The sequence below is a fragment of the Drosophila persimilis genome, unplaced genomic scaffold (genome assembly GCF_003286085.1).
Source record: "Drosophila persimilis strain 14011-0111.01,24,50 unplaced genomic scaffold, DperRS2 tig00000191-arrow-pilon, whole genome shotgun sequence".
NCBI lineage: Eukaryota > Metazoa > Arthropoda > Insecta > Diptera > Drosophilidae > Drosophila > Drosophila persimilis.
In genome coordinates, this window is record NW_020825298.1 from 13783246 (window position 1) to 13810965 (window position 27720).

Here is a 27720-nt window from a genome sequence, read left to right on the forward strand (position 1 = left end):
ACTGCCCAACCTTACCTACCCCTGCTACCCCGCACCAAGCCCAGACGCCGGAACCTGCCACCATAAATCGCATAGCCAGAAAAACAAGGACAGGGCTTTCAAGCAAAAGGAAAATTATTATACGCCTCATTTTCCAGCGCCTCCAAGAGCCTGCTTATTATATTTTGATTATTTCTGGCACTCGTGTTGCTCCAGCAAAAATGAGCTCAAATTGAGGCGGAAAACCGGGTTCCCGGCGCTGTAAACAGATTCGTAAATACGCAGACCGACTGGTCAAGACTGGCCCTGTTGATGAGTAGGGATGGGGGATATGGACGGACGGCCTTCTGTACGGATCTTTGGGTGCATAATTTTTTCATTTTGGACTCGTTGGCCTGCTTTTGTCCATAATGAGATATCTCTATTCTCCTTTGTTTCTTTCCGTCATTTTTTCTTACTCTCTCCCAACTGTCCATTGTGTTCTCGTATTATTCAGGGTGTGCGTGTGTGCTCTGTTGTTTTTGCATTTCGCAAAATGCCGCTGGGAAATTCGTACAGCTGAAAGGAAAAAAACGCGGGAATCCACGCGCCAGAATTCCAATGATGGCGTCGAGGTGGTGGCCTTATTAATTAGAAAACGCGCCCGCCTCTCTTCTCTCGCCAGCTTTTTCCCATCTGAGTGTATGTACACGTCTTTCATGGGGATAGAACCAGACGTGGTATTTGCATTTGAATGGGAATATTCAAAAACGAGGGCAGATTCTCTCCGTTGAAGAGAACAGTCCACAAAAATGGGACGTGGAATCCCTATTAAAAACACGTAGAGTAGATCGAAAATGCAATTTCAAACGTTCAAAATATAGTCTGCACGCCTCCATGGCGCTACGATATTTTTTAGAAGCTTCACAATACATTGTCTAAATTGCACTCTGTTTCCGGTGCATATTTGCTTTTATAATCATAATGTCCACCATGCCACTTTGTCCCGATATTGTTTGAAAGTTAACTTAACCAATGGAGAAAGGACCATTCCAAAACAATGGAATTTAGATGAAAATACCAATGGTATATGATTCATGTCACCTTCTGCAATAGGCAGCTCGCAACATGTAGCACGGTAATCGATATCCGCTCGGCATCATAGCCGACGACTACGGATCGGCGGACCATACCAGCGAATCCAAATTGAGTCACCAACAGAGATGCAGAGATGCTGACGATCTCGTAGATTCTTATATAAAGATTAGATTCCTTGCAGATTCCATAACTACTTTATTTAACCCTTCCATTCATTCCATTCCAGGTGGCCCTCTCCGATGGCCAGGAAAACCTCTTGCGAACATCGATATGCCCACCATCGTTTACCAGGTACTTCACCCTTCTGGTCTTGGGGTTCACATGAGCAAGTGTGCGCTCGATGATGGCTGTCCATTCCAGGCACCCGATCGGAGCCGATGCCGTGCGCCCTTCGGGACATGATTCCGGTCCCGATAGGCAGTGGACCATGGCCCTCTTCCTTGCGTCACACGCTGTTTACTCCGCCTTTCCAGTCCGCTCGCCGTCAGTGTCTCCTCCGTTGATGATTCCACGGCAGTCCTGCTATTTGCCATATCCATGATGCCCCACCTGTGTTGCTGAGTCCACAATGCGGCGGCCCGTCCGCTGCAGTGATCGTGCAGTGACCAGAGATCGCGTAAGTGAATCACTATATATTATGATTGTGCATGTATTTTAAAATATATCTTCCTTCACAGGAGCCTCCACGACCTGGCCATCGACAGCAAGGACTTTGACTACGACAACCAAGGGAGGAGCTAAGCGGGCTACTAGACTCTAGATATATCTCCTTGTTGTTAGGTTTAAGGATATACTCTTTCATTTAGATATTAGATACAAAAAATGTTTCCTACTTGTGTATTTATTTATACTAAGCTAACTTTTAATTAATAAAAATATTTTAAAATCATCCTTTGTCGGGAAAATTATCCCGACTGCAAAAAGGAGTGGCACGTCCAGATCAGTGACTAAATAGCGGAGAAAACTACACATTTTTGATGGGGAAAAATGTCCTTGGTCCTTGATAAGGACTCCATAAAATTAGGGACATTTATTCGCTCACAGGAAGACGTCGCACGTCCCGATCGGGCCACAAGTAGCTGAGAAAACTAAGTAAGTATGGTTGGGGTTGTTGAAGTCCTTACCGGAGGATCGAGGAAATTTTTCCGAACTCAGGCAGACGTCGGCCGTCCCGATCGGGCCACAAATAGGGGAGAAATCAAGATATACATGTCTGGACCAAATATCCTTTATCCTTGGTCCTTGATAAGGACTCCATTAAATCAGGAACATTTTTTCGAACACAGGAAGCCGTCGCACGTCCCGATCGGGCCAGAAGTTGCCGAGAAAACTAAGAATGTATGGTTGGGGTGGTTGGAATCCTTACCAAAGGATCAAGGATATTTTTCTGATCACGGGGGCCATGACACGTCCCGATCGAGCCACAAATGAAGGGAAATCCAAATCAAATATGTCTGGAGTAAATATCCTTGATCCTTGGTCCTTGATAAGGACTCCATCAAATCAGGGACATTTTTCCGATCACAAGATGCCGTCGCAAGCTCAGATCGGCCCATAAAAAGCGGAGAAAATTAATATTTTCGATCCCGGATATCCTTGGTCCTTGAAAATGGCTTCATAAAATCAGGGACATTTTTCCGATCACAGGAAGCCGTCGCACGCCCAAATCGGCCCACAAATACCGGAGAAAACGGCCAAAATCTGAATGGGACACCAGGCGAACAGAAATGAGCAGCAAGCAACTGCAGCAATTGCAAAAAAATTTCGCAGCATACTTTAGGGGGCCACAAATTTTTTAAAAAAATTCAGTTACCTTCTGCTGATTTCTGTTGGCCTGGTGTCCCATCCAGATTTTGACCATTTGACGGTAGTTTTTTTTTTGTGTACGGTGGCGCCCCTATTGGTGATTTCTTGAACTTAATTTTCATAGCCAGTTTTGTTTTCTCCGTTATTTGTGGGCTGATTTGGGCGTGCGACGGCTTCCTGAACTCGGAAAAATGTCCCTAATTTTATAAAGCCATTTTCAAGGAAGAAGGATCAAGGATAATTACTCCAGACTTATTTAATTTGGATTTCCCCTCATTTGTGGCTCGATCGGGGCGTGTCATGGCCCCCGTGATCAGAAAAATATCCTTGATCCTTTGGTAAGGACTCCAACCACCCCAACCATACATTCTTAGTTTTCTCGGCCACTTGCAGCCCGATCGAGACGTGCGACGTCTTCCTGTGATCCGATAAATGTCCCCGATTTTATGGAGTCCTTATCAAGGATCAAGGACATTTATCCCCAATCAAAAATGTGTAGTTTTCTCCGCTATTTGGTCACCGATCTGGACGTGCCACGCCTTTTTGCAGCCGGGATAATTTTCCCGATAAAGGATACAGCAAGGATGATTTTTCAATAGTTTTATTCATAAAAACTTAGCTTAGTATAAATAAATAAACAAGTGATAAACAAATTGTTGTATATACTATCTAAATGAATGCGTATATCCTTAAGCCTCCCTTGGTTGTCGTAGTCAAAGTCCTTGCTGTCGATGGCCAAGTCCTGAAGGTTCCTATGACGGAAGATATATTTTAAAATATATGCACAACCATAATAAATAGTGATTCACTTACGCGCCTCGAAGATGAAGCCAAGCGTTTGATTCGGTGGCGTATTTTGCCCTCGATTACTGGTCCCTGCACGATCACACAGTGGCTGCAACATTCCAGACAGTAGCTACGTGAGCTACCGATAGGATGAGGAGCTACGGTAGAGAATCTACGATCACCCGCGGATGAGATACCGACGGCGAGCGGACTGGAAAGGCAGTGGCCGGACCTAAAGGTCCTCCAGGCCATAGGCCCCTGCCTATAGCGACAGAAGTCATGTCCCGATGGGCGCACGGCAGACCAGAAGGGTGAAGCCCAAACGATGCTGGGCATATCGGGGTCCGCGGGCACGCAAGATGTATTCCTGGCCACCATAGCGCGTGTCCTGCTAAAATGAAAGGAAGAGATAAATAAAGTAAATGATTAAATAATAACTTAATATCTTTACCTGGTGGGGTAAAAGGAGAGGATCGCTGCATAGTAGTTTGTAGCCAGAGAGGGTCTCGGCCAATAGAGCTGAAGGAAATACAAAAATAAAAGAAGAAGAATCAAGAAAAATTAGTCAATAAGCTTCATCAAAATCGGAATCCGAAAAAGGACTGAGTAGGTAACTAGAAACTAATCAAAAACTTAAGCAAAATATCAGTTCTGTACACCCTATCAAATTTATTAGATAGTCATTGTTCCAGTATTCGTATTCCAGTATTGTTCGAGCGATGTCCAGTCTGCCTAGAGGGTTTGGCCGCTTCCTCACTCCGGGATCGGAACTCAACAACGAACTGAGCCAGAAGATAGCGGTATTCGATGCCATGACCATTGAGCGAGAGGAGCTAGATAACGATATCAGTCTATTGCGCAAGCAGCAGGCTGATACTGAAGATCGTCTGGCCGAGGCTCTGGCCGAGGACGAGTTCCAGAGTTTCCTGAGTGGACAGCAAGTCGTGGCGCAGAGTTATACAGACCTCGAAAATATTATTAATCAACAAATTGGATCCATTGTCGATAAGTTGGCTGCTAAATATGAGCGTATTGTGTACCTCGATAACGACCTAAGGAAGCTTAAGGAATCTATCGAGAAGGGTGTTGCTGCGGCCAATGCGCAGTTGACATCAGCGGCGTCCATGTGATTTAATGGAGAAGTAGTGAGTACGGAGCCCTTCCTTTCTTTTATTTTTACGTAAATCTTTCAATTTTTTCCTTAGCTAAACCAAATATACATATCTGTGCGCGAGAGGCCAGAAGAGCTGCCTCGTGAGTAAATTCTGTGATCTTCTAAGCCTTTACTTGAAAATCTGTGCATTATTCCCAGCAGCAACTAACCAGCAATTCGGACCACAATTTATGGAGGACAGGTCATATTCAGTTTCTTGTGAAATATATACTTGATTTAATTGATACCACCGATGGCGTCATAAAAAATAAATAAATAACTGCAGTTTGGATTTGAATCCTTCATTCAAATGATATCTGCCACCAATTCTTGGCTCCATTTTCCCTGGTCCACTCAAATCGAATTTAATGTGAAGGAAGTTAACGCCCAACGCCCAATCGCATTTCCGCTCACTTTTCCACATTCACACAAACCATCGCGAACCCAAAGACACTGTAAATTAAATTGCGTATACGAGCAGTTGCCAATGCGGTGACAGGAGCAGCAGACACACTCCGCTGGCCCTTCCGTTACGGGCATAAATTCAATAATGCCAAGCGTCTGGCACTATCAACGTGCTCCGATGGAGTGTGGAGTGGCCGATCGATATAGTTTCGGCTGAAAAATGTATTGTGTTTCCTCTGGAAGGAAGTTGTGGCGTCTTCTCTGTCGGTCTCAATATGTGAATATGAGCGGTTCGATCCAGTTCGTTTATAAATGTGATCTCAGCTTTTCTGAAATATTCAAAGGGAAATAAATAGTGCACAGTAAAGGGCCTAGCAAATAAGGTGCTTGGTAACTGGCATTAAAAAATTCTTCTGAAACGTACAACTGTTAAATCTTGTTTTCATTTGCAGTAAAGTGTCTGGGAAAAGTGAATGGGAAGCCAATGTGGTTTCTTATTCGGAAGCAAAAGTGATGAAAATGAGGGAGATATTATTGTAATCATTGTCTCTCTATTATGAGCTCTAAAATCCTTATCTTCAGAATGGAAACATTTTACCAACGTTTCAAAATTGCAATGAAACAAAAGTCAAGCAAAGTTCTTTAGTTAGAAGACAAATAGATTGTAAATTCATTTATTTATCAACTAAATGTTCAATTATTCCACAGAACTGCAAGTAAACACGTAAGCCAGAACTTTAGTTGGCAGAGAAGGTTCTCCAGGAAGGAAGAGTAAGGGAAAGGGATAATTCAGATTATATATTTGATGTTACTTTGTTTTGGTTAAGCATTAATGTAAACCAAATGTTTCAGAAATTGGACTGGATTTACTTAGACAATTCACTTCGTTTATATTTCCTTCAAACGTGAACAGGGCTAAGCAAACAAGTCATATAGAAGAATAGAACATTTGAATGAAATTAATCACAACGACCGGCAAGGCCCTTGGTCTCTCCGTTAAATTTACTTAGTCACTGGGTCCTGACATCTAAGTCAGCCGATACTTTCCAACTTAGAGAGTATTTTCTTAGTCCAATCCATTTGAGCTTAAACTGACCATTCAATTGAATCCATAATGAACATGATAAAAATTGATTTTAATTCAATAATATGTTTTAAAACGCCATCAATGCATCTTTTTGATGCTCAAGAATACAAACGAATACAATGAGCCCTCGAGCCTGTCGAGCAGGAAGTAATCTTTCAATTATCGCTGACCATTTATTCGCCGAGTCCAGGCTCGAAGTCGCGAAGTCCATCAATAACAATTGCCCGAGCTTCAAAACTTGACTCAAAAATTTTCAGCGGTCCGGAACTCGTTTGTCTTTATTATAATAAATTGACGCGCCAGACATATTTCATCTGGGCGATGAAATATAGAATGAGGCTATAATGAGGCGTTATTAATATCAACTTGCGACTTGTTTAGTGACAAGCCCCCCAGGCCCCGCGGACAAAAGGCATTATGCACAAAAGTAAAAACAAACAAAATCCTTGGACCGCTCCTAACCCTTAAAAAACTAAGCCGCCTCTTCTTGAGAAGCTTTCCCAAGTGTCAGGAAAACAAATGACGGTCAATTTTTTTCTTTGTTCCTAAACCAACCTTGAATGAACATTCCTTTCTTATACCGACAACGACAACGATGGCTTTTCGGGGCCTTGAGGCACATGTCTGTAACCCGAGTAAATAAAAGGGATTTTTTGTATTAAATATCAAAATTAAGTTTATTAAAAAAGCGACGGTGGGCTGTAACAAAAAAATCGATTCTCCTTTAAAATTGTATTTTGTACACCCGATACTCAAAATGAGGGGTATATTAGATTTGTGGTGAAATTGGATGTGTGTAACATCGAAAAGGTGTAGTTTCCGACCCCATAAAGTATATATATTCTTGATCAGCATCAATAGCCGAGTCGATTGAGCGCTGTCTGTCTGTCCGTCTGTCCGTCCGTCCCTATCAGTGCCTAGTGCTCAATGACTATAACAGCTAGAGCAACGAAATTTTACAAAATTGTCACTGTTACAAGAATAATTAAAAACATCGGCCCGCCCACTTCCGCCCCCACAAAGAGCGAAAATCTGTGGCAAAGATAGGAGAAAACAGAACACGCATAATCGTAGAGGATGACTACATCTTCTAGAGGGCAAAATCCGAACCAGATCGAATAATTATTATAGCCAGAATCAAGAAAACAATTTAATAATTGAATTCAATTCAAATTCAATAAAAATTAAGAATAATAATTATCCAATAAAAATCAAGAATAACAATTATAATAACGATTATTCAATAAAAATCAAGAATAACAATTATAATAACGATTATTCAATAAAAATCAAGAATAACAATTATAATAACGATTATTCAATAAAAATCAAGAATAACAATTATAATAACAATTATTCAATAAAAATCAAGAATAACAATTATAATAACAATTATTCAATAAAAATCAAGAATAACAATTATAATAACAGTTATTCAATAAAAATCAAGAATAACAATTATTCAATAAAAATCAAGAATAACAATTATAATAACGATTATTCAATAAAAATCAAGAATAACAATTATAATAACAATTATTCAATAAAAATCAAGAATAACAATTATAATAACGATTATTCAATAAAAATCAAGAATAACGATTATAATAACGATTATTCAATAAAAATCAAGAATAACAATTATAATAACGATTATTCAATAAAAATCAAGAATAACAATTATAATAACAATTATTCAATAAAAATCAAGAATAACAATTATAATAACGATTATTCAATAAAAATCAAGAATAACAATTATAATAACGATTATTCAATAAAAATCAAGAATAACAATTATAATAACAATTATAATAACGATTATTCAATAAAAATCAAGAATAACAATTATAATAACGATTATTCAATAAAAATCAAGAATAACAATTATAATAACAATTATAATAACGATTATTCAATAAAAATCAAGAATAACAATTATAATAACGATTATTCAATAAAAATCAAGAATAACAATTATAATAACAATTATTCAATAAAAATCAAGAATAACAATTATAATAACGATTATTCAATAAAAATCAAGAATAACAATTATAATAACGATTATTCAATAAAAATCAAGAATAACAATTATAATAACAATTATAATAACGATTATTCAATAAAAATCAAGAATAACAATTATAATAACGATTATTCAATAAAAATCAAGAATAACAATTATAATAACAATTATAATAACGATTATTCAATAAAAATCAAGAATAACAATTATAATAACGATTATTCAATAAAAATCAAGAATAACAATTATAATAACGATTATTCAATAAAAATCAAGAATAACAATTATAATAACAATTATAATAACGATTATTCAATAAAAATCAAGAATAACAATTATAATAACGATTATTCAATAAAAATCAAGAATAACAATTATAATAACAATTATAATAACGATTATTCAATAAAAATCAAGAATAACAATTATAATAACGATTATTCAATAAAAATCAAGAATAACAATTATAATAACAATTATAATAACGATTATTCAATAAAAATCAAGAATAACAATTATAATAACGATTATTCAATAAAAATCAAGAATAACAATTATAATAACAATTATAATAACGATTATTCAATAAAAATCAAGAATAACAATTATAATAACGATTATTCAATAAAAATCAAGAATAACAATTATAATAACGATTATTCAATAAAAATCAAGAATAACAATTATAATAACGATTATTCAATAAAAATCAAGAATAACAATTATAATAACAATTATAATAACGATTATTCAATAAAAATCAAGAATAACAATTATAATAACGATTATTCAATAAAAATCAAGAATAACAATTATAATAACGATTATTCAATAAAAATCAAGAATAACAATTATAATAACGATTATTCAATAAAAATCAAGAATAACAATTATAATAACGATTATTCAATAAAAATCAAGAATAACAATTATAATAACAATTATAATAACGATTATTCAATAAAAATCAAGAATAACAATTATAATAACAATTATTCAATAAAAATCAAGAATAACAATTATAATAACGATTATTCAATAAAAATCAAGAATAACAATTATAATAACAATTATTCAATAAAAATCAAGAATAACAATTATAATAACAGTTATTCAATAAAAATCAAGAATAACAATTATAATAACAATTATTCAATAAAAATCAAGAATAACAATTATAATAACGATTATTCAATAAAAATCAAGAATAACAATTATAATAACGATTATTCAATAAAAATCAAGAATAACAATTATAATAACGATTATTCAATAAAAATCAAGAATAACAATTATAATAACGATTATTCAATAAAAATCAAGAATAACAATTATAATAACAATTATAATAACGATTATTCAATAAAAATCAAGAATAACAATTATAATAACAATTATTCAATAAAAATCAAGAATAACAATTATAATAACGATTATTCAATAAAAATCAAGAATAACAATTATAATAACAATTATTCAATAAAAATCAAGAATAACAATTATAATAACAGTTATTCAATAAAAATCAAGAATAACAATTATAATAACAATTATTCAATAAAAATCAAGAATAACAATTATAATAACGATTATTCAATAAAAATCAAGAATAACAATTATAATAACGATTATTCAATAAAAATCAAGAATAACAATTATAATAACGATTATTCAATAAAAATCAAGAATAACAATTATAATAACAATTATAATAACGATTATTCAATAAAAATCAAGAATAACAATTATAATAACGATTATTCAATAAAAATCAAGAATAACAATTATAATAACAATTATAATAACGATTATTCAATAAAAATCAAGAATAACAATTATAATAACGATTATTCAATAAAAATCAAGAATAACAATTATAATAACAATTATAATAACGATTATTCAATAAAAATCAAGAATAACAATTATAATAACGATTATTCAATAAAAATCAAGAATAACAATTATAATAACGATTATTCAATAAAAATCAAGAATAACAATTATAATAACAATTATAATAACGATTATTCAATAAAAATCAAGAATAACAATTATAATAACAATTATTCAATAAAAATCAAGAATAACAATTATAATAACGATTATTCAATAAAAATCAAGAATAACAATTATAATAACAATTATTCAATAAAAATCAAGAATAACAATTATAATAACAGTTATTCAATAAAAATCAAGAATAACAATTATAATAACAATTATTCAATAAAAATCAAGAATAACAATTATAATAACGATTATTCAATAAAAATCAAGAATAACAATTATAATAACAATTATTCAATAAAAATCAAGAATAACAATTATAATAACGATTATTCAATAAAAATCAAGAATAACAATTATAATAACGATTATTCAATAAAAATCAAGAATAACAATTATAATAACAATTATAATAAAGATTATTCAATAAAAATCAAGAATAACAATTATAATAACGATTATTCAATAAAAATCAAGAATAACAATTATAATAACGATTATTCAATAAAAATCAAGAATAACAATTATAATAACAATTATAATAACGATTATTCAATAAAAATCAAGAATAACAATTATAATAACGATTATTCAATAAAAATCAAGAATAACAATTATAATAACGATTATTCAATAAAAATCAAGAATAACAATTATAATAACAATTATTCAATAAAAATCAAGAATAACAATTATAATAACGATTATTCAATAAAAATCAAGAATAACAATTATAATAACAATTATTCAATAAAACTCAAGAATAACAATTATAATAACAGTTATTCAATAAAAATCAAGAATAACAATTATAATAACAATTATAATAAAGATTATTCAATAAAAATCAAGAATAACAATTATAATAACGATTATTCAATAAAAATCAAGAATAACAATTATAATAACGATTATTCAATAAAAATCAAGAATAACAATTATAATAACAATTATTCAATAAAAATCAAGAATAACAATTATAATAACGATTATTCAATAAAAATCAAGAATAACAATTATTCAATAAAAATCAAGAATAATAATTATCCAATAAAAATCAAGAATGTAATTTGTTGTTTCCCTACAAATATATGTTAACAAATGTTTTACCTGAAAAATTAGAAGAGTTTTTCTAAACGAAAATCACCGAAAACTTTGGGTGGCTCATCGCAACTCCTCGCCGCCACAGATGGAAGGTCACGCAACATTCCTTTAAGCCATTTAATAGTCACAAACCAATTCGAGATTGAAAGAAATTATTTTAGCACTTATTAAAGGAGATCTAAAACCTGGTCGGAAGAAGGAGAAGTCATATGGACTTTAGAACAAGAACATAGAACAACAATTTTAAGCCAAATCGAGTATCTTGCCCACATTAAAAGTAATTAAATTCCATGTCGTTTAAGGGCGACATGACCCAAACTAAATACTACAATTTGTATGGGGGAGCTCTGGTTTTTTGGGCCTTTTCAATTTGCCTGCAAAGCAGAAAAGAAAGGCCAAGCATGCGATAAAATATGGCCAGTCCGACAAGGCCTGAGATAAGGAAATTTGCGCCACACAACAGCCATGTATCAGGGATAAAAGAAATAATAGGAGGAGCAGGGCGGTCAGCAGCCGTCACAGACATAAATCAAATAAAACGTGCGAAAAAATGTGACAATAAAAAACCAACCAAAAATAAGCAAATCTCTAAAAAAAAAACATGGGACAACGATGAAGTATCTCTGATCCAAGACCTTGAACGGAAGCGGAAATATATCATTAGTCTTTACCTTTTCAGTGGATCTGTCAGCAAAAAACAAATAGTTCGCACCAAAAATCAGTCGGAGATAGTATGTATATGTAGAGTGATCTACTAAATTAATGGTTCGCATTATAAGAACCAGCTTTTCGTAGAATCTGGTCTTCCGTGGAGTGTTTTGACATCCAGAAGCTCGCATGGAATTGATATCGCGTTCCGCGAGTCACACAATGAATGATTCAGTGATTCACGATGATTCACTCAATCGTGTTAAGCATTGGCAATTACAAGCGCTCGGGGCCCTGAAAGATAATGCGCACACAGGGACTCTCGCTCGACTCCCTCTTTGCCTGCCCAAGCATATTGAATTCCTCGCCGCTAATTTACGTAATTGTGCAACATACTCGTACGGAATGAACCTGCAGTGGTGGCGGGTCGACAAGGCTAATTGCAACACGTCTAATTGAAATGATTATGAGTATTCGTGTCAGTTCGCTGTCAGCGTGTGAACGGCTGCAGTTGCTTCCGGGTGTAGCAGCCATGAACCATGAAGCTCTTGTTTCGGGAAGAACATACTTTAAATGAACAATAATCTATAAGAAAAGATTTATAAGAGTAATAATAGGAGTGGGTGGCCATTACAAGAGTTGGCAGCCGCTGATGTCCGTACTGATGGCCCCTGAAGGTCGAATGCCCAGCCACAGGTGGAGCAGCAGGCTGCGGCATCCTCAGATCATTGCGGATAATTAAACATTTATGCAGCTCTTCGGGCACCCGTGGAATGTGAGTATTTCTTAACACTACATAAACGTTATGAGCGCGGTGGAGTACAAATTAAGTCATAATGCGTTTTGTGGCAGCCATAAAAATGCGAACGGCAACTACATTGTAAAAGTACGGGGTCAGCCGTCGGGGCGTAAAAGGACCTTACTGGTACATCGTGGAGAGTCGATTACGATTTCTGTGCTCATAAATCGACACTTCAAGCGACGGTAATAGGGATCGTAAAGTGCAGGAACACAAAATCAATTTGTTCTCGAAATGTTTAATAAATTGCAACTAAGCTTCGTCGGAGGCACACGTGGCGTATGCGTCATTTCAGTGGAGTTGCGAAATTAACACGCATACGACGACACTTAATTTGTCACTAAATGGGTTGCCTAATGCCGACGGGGGAGCGGCAGTGGCCGTGTGGCAAGCAACATGTTGTGTAGCTTAAATTGAAAATTACAAAAACGGACCGAACGGGCACGGCATGCTGAACAAGAACAGTCCCTTCTAGCATGCCCCACTGGCTCAGTGGTGCCACAAAAGCACGTGACGCGTGGACAGGGAGGAGCGTCGGTTATGCCTCTGGGCTGACGACGACGCATATGAAAATTTTGCACGACAATTTATGGCCGTGCTTAAGGAGCGTGCGTATGAAATAATATACAAGAAGAACCAGCTCGTCGAAGACCCAGAGCTGCCGGAGCAAGGACCCTGCCTCCCATCAGCAGGCTGTCCCGACTGACTGGTTCTGAATTTTAAAGTGTTCTTTAAATAATGCCCCCCCGAACTGATGGCAGCGATTTGTTCAATCCTGACAATGCTGTTGCCATTGGCCCAGCGGACAAGGGACACGACCAAATGGGTGCTTGAAACGGGCTAAAATGTTCAAACAAATTATGAGAAATCAATTGATATACCTAACCATATCTCATACTCCATACTCCATACTCCAACCCCAGTTCATATTCTCTCTGTGCAAACTGTGCGAACACTGAAAAGGCAGAACTTTCTTTAGCACTCGCGCTCCTATTACATAAACAAGGCCAACGTAGAGCCAGCCGACACAAGCTTTTGCATGTGTTTGAGTCCGGCACCGAGACGTTGATGTTTACAATTTATTTCGGCCGCAGGATATGCCTCACTTTTCAGAGCCCCAAGAACAATGAATATATGTAGATGGAGATGGAGATATACGCATACATATTTGAGTGAAATTCTAAACTACATAATGCCAATGGAAACTGAAAACGTTGCACTTGGCAAGCAACGATCCAGAAACGGACGGAAGAGCGGAAGGAGTTGTAGCCGGCGGGCAGACCGTAGACAATGGCGGACAGCCCGGACAGCCAGGACTCCGACTCGCAGTCCGGCTGACCAGCCCGGGACTAAGTCACGTCACGAAGCCTTCATTGTTTGCAGAAGTAAGTAAGTGTACATAAAATGAATACGTGGAGGAGGAGCTGCGGAGGAGGTGCAGAGCTGGAGACGGAGATGGCGTAGAAGATGGGACAGCTGTGGAAATCCATGCAGATGTGGCCCGTTTCTTGGGTTCGCCTTTTGTTTTTGCCTCGTTTTGCAATAAATGTGTAAGATTTTATGTATCAGCAGCAGCAGCAGCAGGAATGAAAAGAGGGGAACCAACCACCTTACGAGCACTTCTACCAGCAAAACTATCGTACAACAGGGAGCATGTAGCATGTATTTCTTACCAATAAATAGAAAATCGAAGCAATCGAGCGATGCAGTTTTGCCCAAATTGAATTTGTTTTCGGGAGCTTCGTTTGTGATTTAAAGAAGAGTCCATACTCCTTTCAAGGATGGTTGAAATGTGAAAATCCCAATCCCTAAATGACGACTCAGGGCCTATGAAAATATATTTAATTTCTGTTTCATGTATCCGTCATTGACCAATATTTGGAATGGCAAGGAATGTAATTGGGCGAAGATGCGGGCGGTGGCTTTGGCTTACTTCAAGTCCCTGGCATACATACAATATGTACATATGTATGTACATGGTGAGTGCGCAATATTACTTAGTAGTAAGGAGACGCGGGACTTATGCAAATAACTGGCAATGAAGCAGCGCAACGAAAACACACAAAGAAAAGCACAAAAGGGCACGAAAACTACAAGAAATAAAAAATGCTAATTTAATGTTATTGGTGCTGTTTGCTTTGTCCTGTCTTTGTTCTGTCTCCGTGTCCCTTTTGACTTTGTCATGTCGCATTGGATTTTCCTGAGTATTTCATTTTTTATTCCATTCCATTCCATTCCATTCCTTCGGTGTCGTGGCGGCGCTTTTATCTCTTCCTGCTCTTCCTTTTCCGGCCTTTGACACAAACAGGAAATGATTTATGCAGACATCTTCGACGCAACTAATTTAAAACTTTTTTTCGCGCCCCCATCCAGCTCCCCCCACATTCGAATATATTTATATTTATAGGAGTGTTTATTCCGAACTATGTACTCAAGTACACACACACAAACATAGTACATATGTACATAATGCAGAATTGTTTTCCTTCAGTGGCCTTTGCTTAGATCTTGGCTAGCAGGCCAGAAAAAGGGATATTTGACTAGTCCTCCTTTGTGGGTTCCTGCGGCTCGGATTTCTGCTTGGGAAACACCATTTTGCTATTTGCTTTGGACTCGCACACACTCACAAGCTCCTCGCACAGCCTACTTCCCTTTGATGGGCGCGACTGGGACTGACTCTGACCCCAGGCAGTCATTAACTAATTGCAAACGAAGGAATTAATAAAAAATCAAAATCGCATTACATCACAACCACACACGCACTCGGTAAAAAAGGCAATCAATTTGATTGTATTTGATGGCGGCGGCCTTAGCTCCCATGCAGGGGCGGGGGGTGGAGGGGACTAAACCCAATTGAAGTCGCCCTCGGAAGCAAGACCATGAGCCATAAATCTTGAGCGCACTTGCGGCGCTCCGTGCCTCCGTGCCTCCAGCCCCGGATCGGCCGCCTGCTAATCCAGCTCCTCCCATTGCAATTCGCCTGAGTGTCCTGCCGGGCACCGAGTGTTCGGTCATAGCACAATGTCCAAAATGCACACTGCAAAAATACTCGAAATACAAAGGACCAAATTGAGAAAAAGAGCGATTCATCGTCGAGGGGCTACGGCTTTCGAATGCCCTACCTGGAGCTCTTCTTTGAGATGCTGAGATACTCTTCCGATGCTTATCTGGATATTCAAAATAAGATACTGTGCCAGGATATGCTTAAGCCGTTCAAGTCCCAGGATGGCTTCCATTTTTAAAGCACCTCAGCGAAAAAGCCCTTCAAACCTCTCCTCTGGTTCGCAGCAGAGAAGGAAAATGAAAGGGAATAAAAACTACATCCGAAAGCAGAGTGAAATCCAACTTCTGATGCTTTACGGGTAGGTCTCCATCCGACTCCGCCACAGCTCGTCCAGCCATGCGATGGCCATATTGCTTCGCCGGGGCTCGGATAGCCCGGGTGCATTAAAAATAAACGACTGTGGCCGGCGCTCAATTTGGAATGAAATTGGCGCAAATACCAAAAATGTATACAATGGGAATGCAGAAAAAAGGAATGGGAACAGTATTGAGAAGAAGAGCAACGAGGAGAGAAGAGAAGCTGAGAGCCACAGAACCAGAGCACAAATTGATAAGTTGGGTGGGTTTGAGCGATGGGTTTATCGGAGCACGTATACCCGTGAGTGAGTTTGGGGTCTTCTCACTTATAGCCGGCCATCGGGAGGGATCATTATGTGACAAATAATATTTGTAAAAAATGTACCTTAGACTCCCAACACTAGCTTGATGGGTTTCGCCGACGACGTCGGGACAGTGGCATTACCGAAGGAACTCGCCGCCATGGAGGATCTTGCTAACGTCCCCGACGCGGGACAGGAGCTGGCGGCCCAAAAAATGGGGACGGTCCAAATATCGAACCGGGAAGTGGTCGAGGCCGCCAGAGTGCAGGTTGGTGGGAACAACCAAGCAGTCCTCATCGACACGCGCCTTTCCTTCAAAGAGCACCTGAAGTACGACCACATGAAGGCTCTATCCAGGATGCTGCTGAACACCAGAGGACCGGCTTACGCAACGGGGAGGCTTCTAACGAAAGCCGTGACGTGGGCGGAAGCCGCGAAGGTGAAGAGCTCGACGGCCTAGTTCCGCTCAGGGAGCTAATAAGGGAAAGGAAGGAGGATCCCACCAAAGCCGAGTTAAAGGACGCCGCCCATGTGCTTGGTTTTGGCCAACGTCAAGTATTCTGTGTGTCTTACGACATTCTAGTACACTTCGGATTTTTGATAAATAATGGGTAAAGCATAGACTGTTCTTAAATGGCCGGCATTTCCACTATGTGGGAGGGATCATCGCCATTTCCCATAAGCTCTATCTCGATCTTATTGCCCGTCTGTTCAAACAACAGCTGTTCATCGGAGATATTACGCTGCACTTCTTCCAGTAAGTTCGCCAAGGATCCTCTTTGTCCACCGAATCCTGTTTCTGAGCTCTGCCCCACAGCCACAGCACCCGAGATGGACAGCGTTCGAGACCGAGATGGTAGCCTCTTCCGACCAACCACTTGAACTGAAAGCTTTCGAAATTTATTGTTTTCATAGTCCAACCATAAGTCCAGTACGTGCTGCTTTGTGAGACTATTCTACGTTTGTATTTGCTCTTCCTTGCGATTAAAGAAGAACTCAGTAGCTACGATCTCACTCCAACTCCGCATTACTTCTTCGTTCAGGCTCTTGACACTGGTACGGGAGACCTGAATGCCTCGATACGTCGGTCAACATGGGCAGCCGAATGCTAAGGGTACTACGGGTCAAAAGCTGATAAGAAAAAGACGCACAAGAGATACAACTAGCACACTCCAATAGTCAATGTCGCTGTACAAAAATATGTTGGCATCGTAAACTATTCTTGCACAAATATCAGCATTACTGTGCCGTTTGTGGCCAGCTTTCCGATAATGCAATCAATTTACCCTGTGTCTCATCGCGCTGCCTTTTCTTTGGCACCAATCAAAGACTGGCGATTGGGCGAAAAAGAAAACCTCCTCCGGCAGTACAATGTGCAACTTGCAAGCTGATTGCAAAGCTGGTTGATCCCAATGGATTTATTTGAGCCAGCACTCCTATCCAGCTGGAACCCACGGCTCAATCTCAGCCAGTTAATTTGACCAGGAACAACCCCAAAACTTGAGCAGCGTAAAATATGGCCATCCTTTCCCTGCCCAACTCTTTCCATCTCCATCTGCCTTGCATTGCGAGTTAATAGACTTTTCCCTTTTTTAATGCAAATTGGCGAGTGCTGGCTGGCATGGCAGTTGGAAGCGCGTTCGAAATCAAAGAGCGAAATGCACAAGAATTTGCAGCGAAATTTAATTACTCGCAGCAGCCGGACTCAAACTCAAACTAAGGCTCTGACTGAAGTCCAAAGGATGGAAATCTGCATAGCGGCAGAGATGCGCCAGTAGCGGAGCGGAGCAGACCTGGAGCCGGCACGTCCTTGCGAAGTCACTCCGGTTCATTTGTTTATGCATATTTTACGGCGCAAGACTGCACATTAACAGCTTCCCGCGAAGGGGGCCGGCGGAGGCAGCACAAGACGCAGGACATCCCGTAGTCGTAACCATTGTCGCTGCCTCTCTTGTTTCTGTTGCTATTGTGGCCCGAGCAAACAGACAGCTCGGCGCTCTCTATGCAATGCAATGCCTTAATGACCGTTCGACACCAGCTTCCCGATGCACAGTGGGACCTCGGGCCAGAAACCGAAACAAAAGTACAGAGTCGAGTCAAGTGAATAGACCCGAAGGATCCGATGGAAAATATAGATGCGAGGCGGATCCCACTATACTTCAGATTATATTCTTATGCAGTGAAACAGAGGCATTTTTAAATACCCTTTATTGCAGTGTGCAATCGCCAAGCCATGCCTTTTCACCCCATACTTGAACCCTGGTTGGATGGGAATTTCGTTTGCATATTCATTGGTCAGCCTTCCACGGTTCAAACATCCTGTGCTGGAGGGACGGCCTGGGAGTGGGGCTCCCCATCGTTCATACACTTGCTTTGAGCATAAATATTTTAAGTACTTTAAACAATTCATTAATTTACATTTAGCTTTTTGCCTCGATGTTTTTCGAGAGCTGCCCGTAGCCTGGTGCCCTGCTGGAAGAGTCTCGGGAGCTGGAGACAAAGGCGGAAGGGACCCTGGGAAAATGGGAAAATGGGATCGTAATGCGCAAGTGTCCGGTACAAAGTTTAGGGGAACCCCTAAGTAGTCGTAAGTACGTTGGCCAGAAGCAATCCGCAGTTCCTTAATGAACCAAATTAAGCAAATACAATATGTGGGCGACTCGGGCCAAAAGCCGGGGGCATTCTAGAGCTTATTTAGAGTAATTTGTATGCCAATCAGCGTACTCGTGTCTTTCTCTGTCCCATGAACTAATGGCCACAGTCTCGATCCAAAAAGCCGAAATGTTCAATCCATTTCTAGAGCAATTTCAATTTTGAAACTGATTTGGTCTCGGCCTGAGAGTGGGCACTAATTTCATTGTCCGTAGGTGTTTGCAAATTAAGCACTAAACACATACATATGTATGTACATGTGTACGGAATGAACATGAAATCGAAAAACTAGTGGTCTTCAGCTGGAGATGAACTCTTAAACACTGGCCGGTAATTGCCAAGAGCAACAATACTGCCAGGACAGCCCCACTCCTCTCTCGGTGTGCAATTTTCCCATTGAAGCCATCAGTGCTGATTTTCTGAACAACCCTCCTCTGCTGCCGCCACTAATTGCAGCAACAATTGCAATGAACTAAACTGAATCTGAAAGCAGAACTAGAACCAGAAAGGAAGATGGACTACAACTAGGCCACAAGTCGAACGTAATGCTCGTGTCTGGGAGGGGGCGGAAATGGCGAAAAGCGAGGATCTGGGGGGATAACCAGATGGGCGCATTTCACAAATTATAATCGTCATTTGTCAGAGAGGCACTGCACTCGGACGAGACCCGCAGTCGGAGCTCGGGCTAGGAGCGGACTGGGACTGGGACTGGGACTCGGAATCGGACTCGGGCTTGGACAGTCCTTCACCCAGATTCCAGCGCCTGGAGTGGGAGACCCAAAGGGTGGGGCATTTTCCTTCAGATTTTTATTGACACATTGAAATGACAGGGGACAAGGCTGAGCTGGGCTGAGCTGAGCTGGACTGGGCTGCACAAGAGGATGGCAAAATACCCAATAAAGTAAATTATCAATGCACTTGGGCGGACGGCATTAGAACAATTAGCAGTTAATGGACGTTGATAAAAGACATATTATTCCTTTTACATCTTTATATTCACAAACACACAACTAATTATAGTCTATGCCCATTTAAAATAGATTTCTGGTGGCCGTGTCAGGCCCTACGCCTGCAACGTACCCCGAAGAGCTCCAAGCCAGGACGACACTTCTGCATGGTGTCGAACAGCATTGGTCCGAAGGCGTCGCGCATGGTCACACTGAGGTCTTCAATGTGGCCGATGTCGCAGCTGGCCATGAGCGGGCCCTGGGCTAGCAGGCCCGCACAGGGTGTTCCGTAGACCAGCTGCTGGTCGAATATAGACACTGCCACACAGAGACGCACTTGCTGCAGCTGCAGGAGCCAGGGAATCACCAATTGCCAGTTGGCCTGAGTCCACTCCAAGTCGTCTTCGGCGCTGGCCATCAGAAGTTCGTTGCCGGCCATGAGATCGGAGTCCGGAACGGGGACGAGCTGGTGCAGAGAGCTATGAAAGCAAAAACTGTACAGGACGAACAGCTGGAAGCGTAGGTGACTCATGGTGAGATAAGTGTTCCTATAACTCCCCATGGAACGGCTTTACTTCGTTCTCGATCGACTGTTTGGGACGGCTTCTGCCAGCCAAATGCTAATCCGTATAAACTGCCGAACCTCGGCGACTCATACGTGATATTCGAGTGTCTGGAGAGAAGCAGGTTCGCTCTATGCGGACGTATCAGTCGGCACGAAGCGAAACGGATCCGTTGACTCTGGAAGAAGATTCGCGGAAGGTCTGGAGCTCAGAATCACACTATCCAGCCATGGGAATCTTTGTTGACATTTTCCGCAACCACTGTCGAACCTTGGCTGCTTTTACCCATTTCACAATTTGCGTTGCAGCTACTTCGAAATGTTTGTTATTTAATTCAGTTTCAACTTCGGGCAAGCTTCCTACGTGACTTTCGGTTGCTTTTGAGTGCAGCACGTGGCAGCCACAGCGGCTGCCTGTGATTCATCTCTCTCTCCATGGGTATACCCTTTCAGAGGAAATTACTTCTTTTATCGGATCATTGTAGCACATATAAGGAACCCTACATATTCTCTATCTCACGAGTCGGTATCTGTCGCCCATTCCCCGGCAATTTCATTAATTTAAAATAATTGCTGATCTCTATTTTTCTTCTCTATGTACATTTATAGTTTAAGTACTTACTTGAGTGCAGGAGTACACTAATGTCCATTCATGGAAGTCGAAGTGCAAGTGTATAGGAGCTTCGATGACTCTTTTTCCGTGATATCGCCAACTGCAAATGACGTCAATGTTTGACGGAAAATATAAAAGCAAATTAAAATATTTATAATTTCGCTGGCTTTAATAAATGGTCACTTAGCAAACCAACATTTTCTTAAGACTTAAAAAAAGTTGAGTTCCGAGACTGAAAATTGAAGTACGTCAAAACTTACAGAAGTAATAGTATTCCGTCTCTGGCTTAAAACATTCTTCATTGGTCAAGACTTTTGAATTAGATTTGGTATGTTTTGTAAATTGGTTAATAAGGAATAATTTTTATTCTGTACCATTTTAAATATGCCTCTTCAAAAGCCAGGTAATTGGTCATAATTGAGGTGTCCATAGTGCTGTGACACACTTCAGAAAAGCAGAAAAACATTTGCACAGATACTGCCCGAATTGTTCCATAAATCCCTGCCAAAAATTTAAACCAATAAATGTGCTCGAAGGCCCTTCAAAAGATGGGTGGGGGGCGCGCGGAGCCCAGGCAGTACCGAATTAATGGGATGTGGGATAGGGATGCGGATATACCGTAGACCAACAGCTGTCGCCTGGGCCCGGTATTACGGAAAAACAGCCGAAATGGAAAAGGGACCAAACGTCAAACGTGCCACGCAAAAAGCCAAGCGAACATAGAAATTATAATTTTTTAATAATAAAACATACACAACGAGGGCGGAAAATATTGGTAGTACGTTCCGGTCGAGGGATGGGTTTCGGCATGGGGGATAGTCTCCGCCCACTAACACCGCAAAAGGAGAGCGAAAATGGCGCAAAGGCCTCTGCCCGGTCTATGTGGGTCCGGAAACAAATTACAGCAAACAATTTAAAAAATGTTGGCAAACAAATAGGAGCCAGGAGCAGCAACAAAAGTGTGGCCAGAGGAAGGGGATGACGGAAATGTTATCTGGCCAACAAGACAACGGCCCTAAAACCGGATGTACAGTGGAAGGGACTCCGGCTATAACTCTTAAAGTAGTCCAGAAATAATGGGAAAAATATTATGTTTTCATCATAGCCGGAGTATGGGAACTGTATGCCTGTTTCAGCTCTAAGCATCGAATCCTCCACGAGGGAGTACCACTGTAGCACAGACGGGCTGGGCCAAACAACAGTCGGCCAAGATAAAAGCCCTTGCTGTGCCTACACTGCGTCCGCCCCATTGTTCCCTGGGAGTCCACTCCTTGCCAGATATGCTCTTGCTGCTCTAACCTTTTCGTTTCACTTAGTTAAGCAAAAAACAAAATTTTTATTAGCCAAATGCATAAATGAATAGAAAATAGTTAAACAAAAACCGAATGCATGGCAGGACGAAGTTCAGCAGAGGACGGAGGGCAGAGGGCCACCGAGACCAGGTGCCTTGTGGTCCGGACATTTTGCTGCTCCGTTTGCTATTTTTGGACTCCAAGGAAAATCTGTTGGTCTCAGCAGAAAAGCACCCCTGGTCGCTTCCCGTTGTTTCCTAATATTGTTAATATTGTTTTGCAAAATATGAAAAAATTATTTAGCATTTAATAGAACTAATAGCCGATATAGAAGTACATATGTGCTGCCAGTACTGCCAAGCTTGGGAAGCAAACTTTTTGCGGTTGAAAGAACTCATCCCATTTTTAAAAGCTTTGCAATGTTTCGGGCATTAGGAAGTTTCACAGCAAATGGAGTCTCCTCCCCACTGCCCCACCGCACAGCCCCACCAACGCAAGGCACAAACTTTTTGCTACATATCAATTAACAAATAATATACAAGTTGACAAACAGAAAGCCCTGAAGGCAAAACTATCTAAAAACTTGCACATGGAAACTTGTTTCGCCAAGCAAATCAGAAAGCCATCATCCAGGGTCCGGGCGTAGGGCGTCGACGAGCCCCCATTTGCATTTCAGGCCAATGAAGAAGTGGAAGAGGTACTGGTCCTGAGTACTCGTAGATGTGGATGGGAATGGGATCCAAGCAAATTCCTGCCTCGCCCACTTTAAAAGTAATTTATCTTTTTTGCGCCTCGTCCATTGGGTACGTACATACACACATACACACACACACACATGCATACATGTATGTGCAACATGCAATTTGCATAAAACTTGCTGCTGCATGCTGCCTTGGACCCTTCGGCATTAAATCCACTTTGTTGCCAGGCCTTCGCCCGTCCTTCGCCCGGCCTTCCCAGCTCCTATGTCGTCGCCGATCCTCTTGTTAATTGCGACACTTCCTGGCGAATAGGTTTTCAATAAGGATGCTCCACAGCCACCCGTACATATAATTCTTTTGTTTCAATCACTCCCCTAATGACTTTTCATTGTTGGAGTATGGGGCAAGTACGAGGCACAAATTTGTGTCAACTACCACCGAAAGTGGGTCCTCCACAGCGTACGAGTGGAAAAGATGGTGTAAATATGTTAAGCACCAGCTGGTCCTTTATCCATCCAGCTTATCCATACTTATCAGGAGCACAGTAGGGGCGACAGTTCATAGGGGGAGAGGCGAGATAACTGTGGATTTATTGGTGTATTGAGCCAGCTCAATTAATTATGAGTCCTGTGCTGTTGCTGTTCTATATGGAAACACTGGATTCTTTGCCTAAGTTTCGCACCTCCTTCAAGGTATTGCAACTTAAAAAGGATGTGCACTTTGGGAAATGAAAATATTCAAATAAACAAAGACGCGCCAACATTCCCCACAAGAAACACCTCCCATTTAAATGTTTGTCCTTTCTAATAACGCAAAGTGCTTTTGTTCTATTTTCTAGAACACACTTGATTTTAAACAATTTTTGCTGCGGCTCGCCTCGACCGGAACATGAAAAGCGGACCCCGAGAAAGCACTCACACATACATATGTACACATGTATTTATGTATGTATGTATGGTTCATATTTGTGGCATTTTGTTGAGAACAGAAAGCCCAAACAAACAAAATTACGAAATGAGAGTTGCCACAAAAAGGGAAATAATAAACCGCCTAAAAGGCGCCATTGGCTGCCAGTGAAGAAGGGGAATTCATCCGTTAATTATTTAAGGCTCGCGCGACTGCGACTCTCTCCTACGCCTGCAGACTCTCTCCGTCTGCATATTTGTCCGCGTTCGTTGAACGTATTTTCAATTAACGGAACAACACTTGGATGGTAGCCCTCTCCCTGCCCCTGGCCCCACCCCTGTTGCGAACAGAACTTTGATTTGTTTAATTAAATTACACTCAGACAGAGGCCTTCAATCATTCACAGTTTTCCAATCACTCATTGGCTCAATCCCAATCCCCAGCCCAACTTCAGCCATAGTCAACACTCGTAGTGCGCGCCTGGGAGTGAGTGTCCACGAATGAGTACGTACATGAATGAGTGGGTGTCCGTGTTTGTGATTTAGAAGCAAACACTCGTCTGGCCAGTGGCCACCCATAGTTTGAATAAGCACTATAGCTTGTTCCAGTACATCTTGTACAACGGCAATGCAGGCCAGTGTGTTTTTTGCGCCCAGTACCCGCTTTGCTGGGGTCCGATGAATTGGGGCTGAATAGTTAATTAGCGTGAATCAATGAAGGATAAGCTTGGGGCCAACAATGCGACAATCAGAAGCGAAAACCTGTGGCATAAGCACACCACCCCGCCTGTCTCTCGCCCCATCTTCGAACACATGTACATATTTATTATACATATTTGATACTAGGTGGCGAGCGCGATTAATCGCGATTTATCAAGAATTTACGTGCAGAAACTGTTTGGCGACATGCTCAGACATGCTCAGACATGCTCAGACATGGTCAGACATGTTAACAGCATGTTAACCGCTCGCTGTTAACACTCGCTGCTACGACTCTCTGAGAACGCTGGGAGATCGCGTGTGCCCGTTGCTGAAAGGCGCCGTTATTCGTTATAAATGCATCACATTCGTTTTCAATCGGATACTTCTCGGAGCCCATAAATATCATATGCTTCAGAAAATGTGCCATTAACTAAAGGATCCCACGTTCACAGGCACCGCACAGGCAGCTAGTTTTCCATTAAAATTATCCATCGATGGATTGCACCTCTCACCACCACTGGCCCCCACTGTGGGCATGATGGCGCACATCCTGTGTGTGTTCTGCATTATTCGTATGATCTGATATCAGCATGGCATGCAATCCATTCGATAGAGTTTCCTGTCGCCATCGGACATTTATCTTAAGAATTTAAAGGGGAACATACTGACTTAACATACCCTCCATTCCATAACACAATATACATAGTACATATTTACCCTTTGAAAGCGCATAGCCTGTCCAACGAGATCTCGAAGCTCATATGCTCTCTTGTGGCTTCCAACAAAAATTTAACTGTAACTACTTATATTGTCTTTGGCTAGAGGTTTGATTGGAGCAGCACAGGCTATAGGGTACACCTTGCATCAACCGTTTAGGGTATTATGCTCGGATTATAATTGCCTCTACCATATTATATCCACAATTCTATCTATAATTCCATTCGACTTCTTAAATTACTCGCGTAATCGCATGGAAAATCCTTCGCTTATCCGTGGTTAAACTTTGGAATGAAGCCATATTAGCGGCGAAGTATAATTAGCCTACAATTATTTGAACAAATTAACGAACAAGCTTTCAAAGAAATCTCGTGGCGTTTAAATTTTCTTGGGGCAACTTGTGCGGTCTCATGGGTGTTTCTATTTCCAATTGAGTTTTCATCAAAGACTCTCCCGATGAAAAGTAAGAAAATGGAGGGACCGTGAGAATGCAGGAGCCAAAGACAGACACAAAATGCACCGTGACCTTGTGCAAAATGGGTGGGTAATAAATAGTTTGCAGAGACTGCCTGCCACTAACATGTGCTCCGAAAATTGCACCAGACCGAGGGGTGGTAAATAATAGTCAGCACAATTTTTAAAATTGCAAAAAATTGACAGGTTCCTTCTGCAATTTTGTGGCTTGGCCTTAAAATAAAAAGCTAAAGAAAGATAACTGGAGAATGACATTTTAAGAGGAGTCTGAAGACCTGAAACACTTTTAGTTCATTTTGAGTCAGCTACCATTAATGTTTCAAATCATACGATACGTCAACTTTAGTTAGATCAAGATAACATTCATAAAACTGATTTATCAAACGCTTATTCCGAACCTTTCAGACAATTCACATTTAAACAGTTTAGATCAACGCTTCAGGGGCCCGTTTACACACCACAACTGACTAAAAAATGGGCGAAACTGAAGCGAACAAAAACTATTCAGAGCTTATCGGCAAACAATAGACCATTGAATAAATATCAAAAGCAAATAGCCATAAATATTTGGTCTCTACCCCAGTGCTCTCCCCGTTTTTCAACAATTTTTTTATTAGATTTTCACCGCTTTGCACAGGGCGGAAAAATATTTAAGCCATTCGACACGAAAACAAAAACGGGTAACAAAAAATGAGAAAAGCGAATCATTTATGCCGCTTTAAAACCCGCAAACGACAGTCGGAAAGCCAGGGCCGGCTTTCTGGCCTGTCCACAGGGTTCTACAAAGGATATTCCATGAGCGACAGGAATGGCAATACGATACATAACGTAATAACGGTAACGTGTAGACTTTTACGACATAGAAAAACGCGCAAGGCGCGAAGCTTTACGATGCCCGCATCATTTGATTTTATTGCCAAGTGTCGGGAAAAAGGAGAGAACCAATAGCTGAAGAGGTGGAGGCATGACAGGCATGGAGCAGACAGAGACACAGATATACATAGGAGAGTGGGGTCACCGTTCCCTGTAAGGGAAGGCGTCCTTGAGCCAGTTGTTTCTGATTAATGCCATCCGACCTGAAGGATGCAACGGAGCTCGGCACGAAATGCAAATCACCCGGCGGAATAATCAAATCGAGAACGAAACCGGGCAAAGCGCCATCAAAGTTGACGACGAACGGAAGCTGCAGCACAGAGGGAACACACAATGGCAGAGCCCGAGGGCAAAGGACGAAGACGATGGCGATGGCGATGACGATGACGCTGACGTGGTTTGGATGGAAGCGTGCAGTATTTCAGGTGTTCGGATGGGCAGGTGCATTGGGGCGTGGCAAGGCCAGTAAAATCAATTAATTTAAAACATTTTCTATGCACTCGTTGACATTCGCACTGGCAGGCCCGGCGGCTTGTACTGCTCGTACTGCTGCGGAATCGTAGAATTGAAATTCACAAATATTTGCATGATTTGCTTGTCTCCTTTTCCTTGATATTTCACATCCATTGGCATTTTCTATTTACTGGCCGAGTCCAGGACTAAGACTGTCTCATGGTTTGACAGTTTATTTCGTGGGATTTTCCCAGTGAACGAAAAGTTTGCAAAATTGTTGCATA

General features: G+C 40.4%; 3 protein-coding genes across 4 annotated transcripts; 1 reads left to right on the forward strand and 2 right to left on the reverse strand.

The window, feature by feature from the left end:
* Nucleotides 1-3510: 3510 nt before the first annotated feature.
* On the reverse strand, nucleotides 3511-25926 carry LOC6589661. The gene is made up of 5 exons (XM_002014261.2): nucleotides 25637-25926; nucleotides 21329-21419; nucleotides 4100-4167; nucleotides 3676-4039; nucleotides 3511-3614 (listed from the first exon to the last, which is right to left on the reverse strand). The coding sequence occupies exons 1-5, from the start codon at nucleotides 25678-25680 to the stop codon at nucleotides 3576-3578; spliced, it is 606 nt and encodes a 201-aa protein (XP_002014297.2). The 5' UTR covers nucleotides 25681-25926; the 3' UTR covers nucleotides 3511-3575.
* Nucleotides 4322-5099, forward strand: LOC6589660. Of its 2 annotated transcripts, none has more exons than XM_026988092.1 (3): nucleotides 4322-4793; nucleotides 4854-4902; nucleotides 4961-5099. In XM_026988092.1, exon 1 carries the CDS (start codon nucleotides 4368-4370, stop codon nucleotides 4776-4778), a length of 411 nt encoding a protein of 136 aa, XP_026843893.1. In that variant the 5' UTR covers nucleotides 4322-4367; the 3' UTR covers nucleotides 4779-4793; nucleotides 4854-4902; nucleotides 4961-5099. The 2 variants fall into 2 exon arrangements, with proteins under 2 accessions (XP_026843893.1, XP_002014296.1); XM_002014260.2 differs by having other exon boundaries at nucleotides 4964-5099.
* Nucleotides 20178-20925, reverse strand: LOC6589585. Its single transcript, XM_026988091.1, has one exon. It carries the CDS (start codon nucleotides 20704-20706, stop codon nucleotides 20254-20256), a length of 453 nt encoding a protein of 150 aa, XP_026843892.1. The 5' UTR covers nucleotides 20707-20925; the 3' UTR covers nucleotides 20178-20253.
* Nucleotides 25927-27720: the final 1794 nt, after the last annotated feature.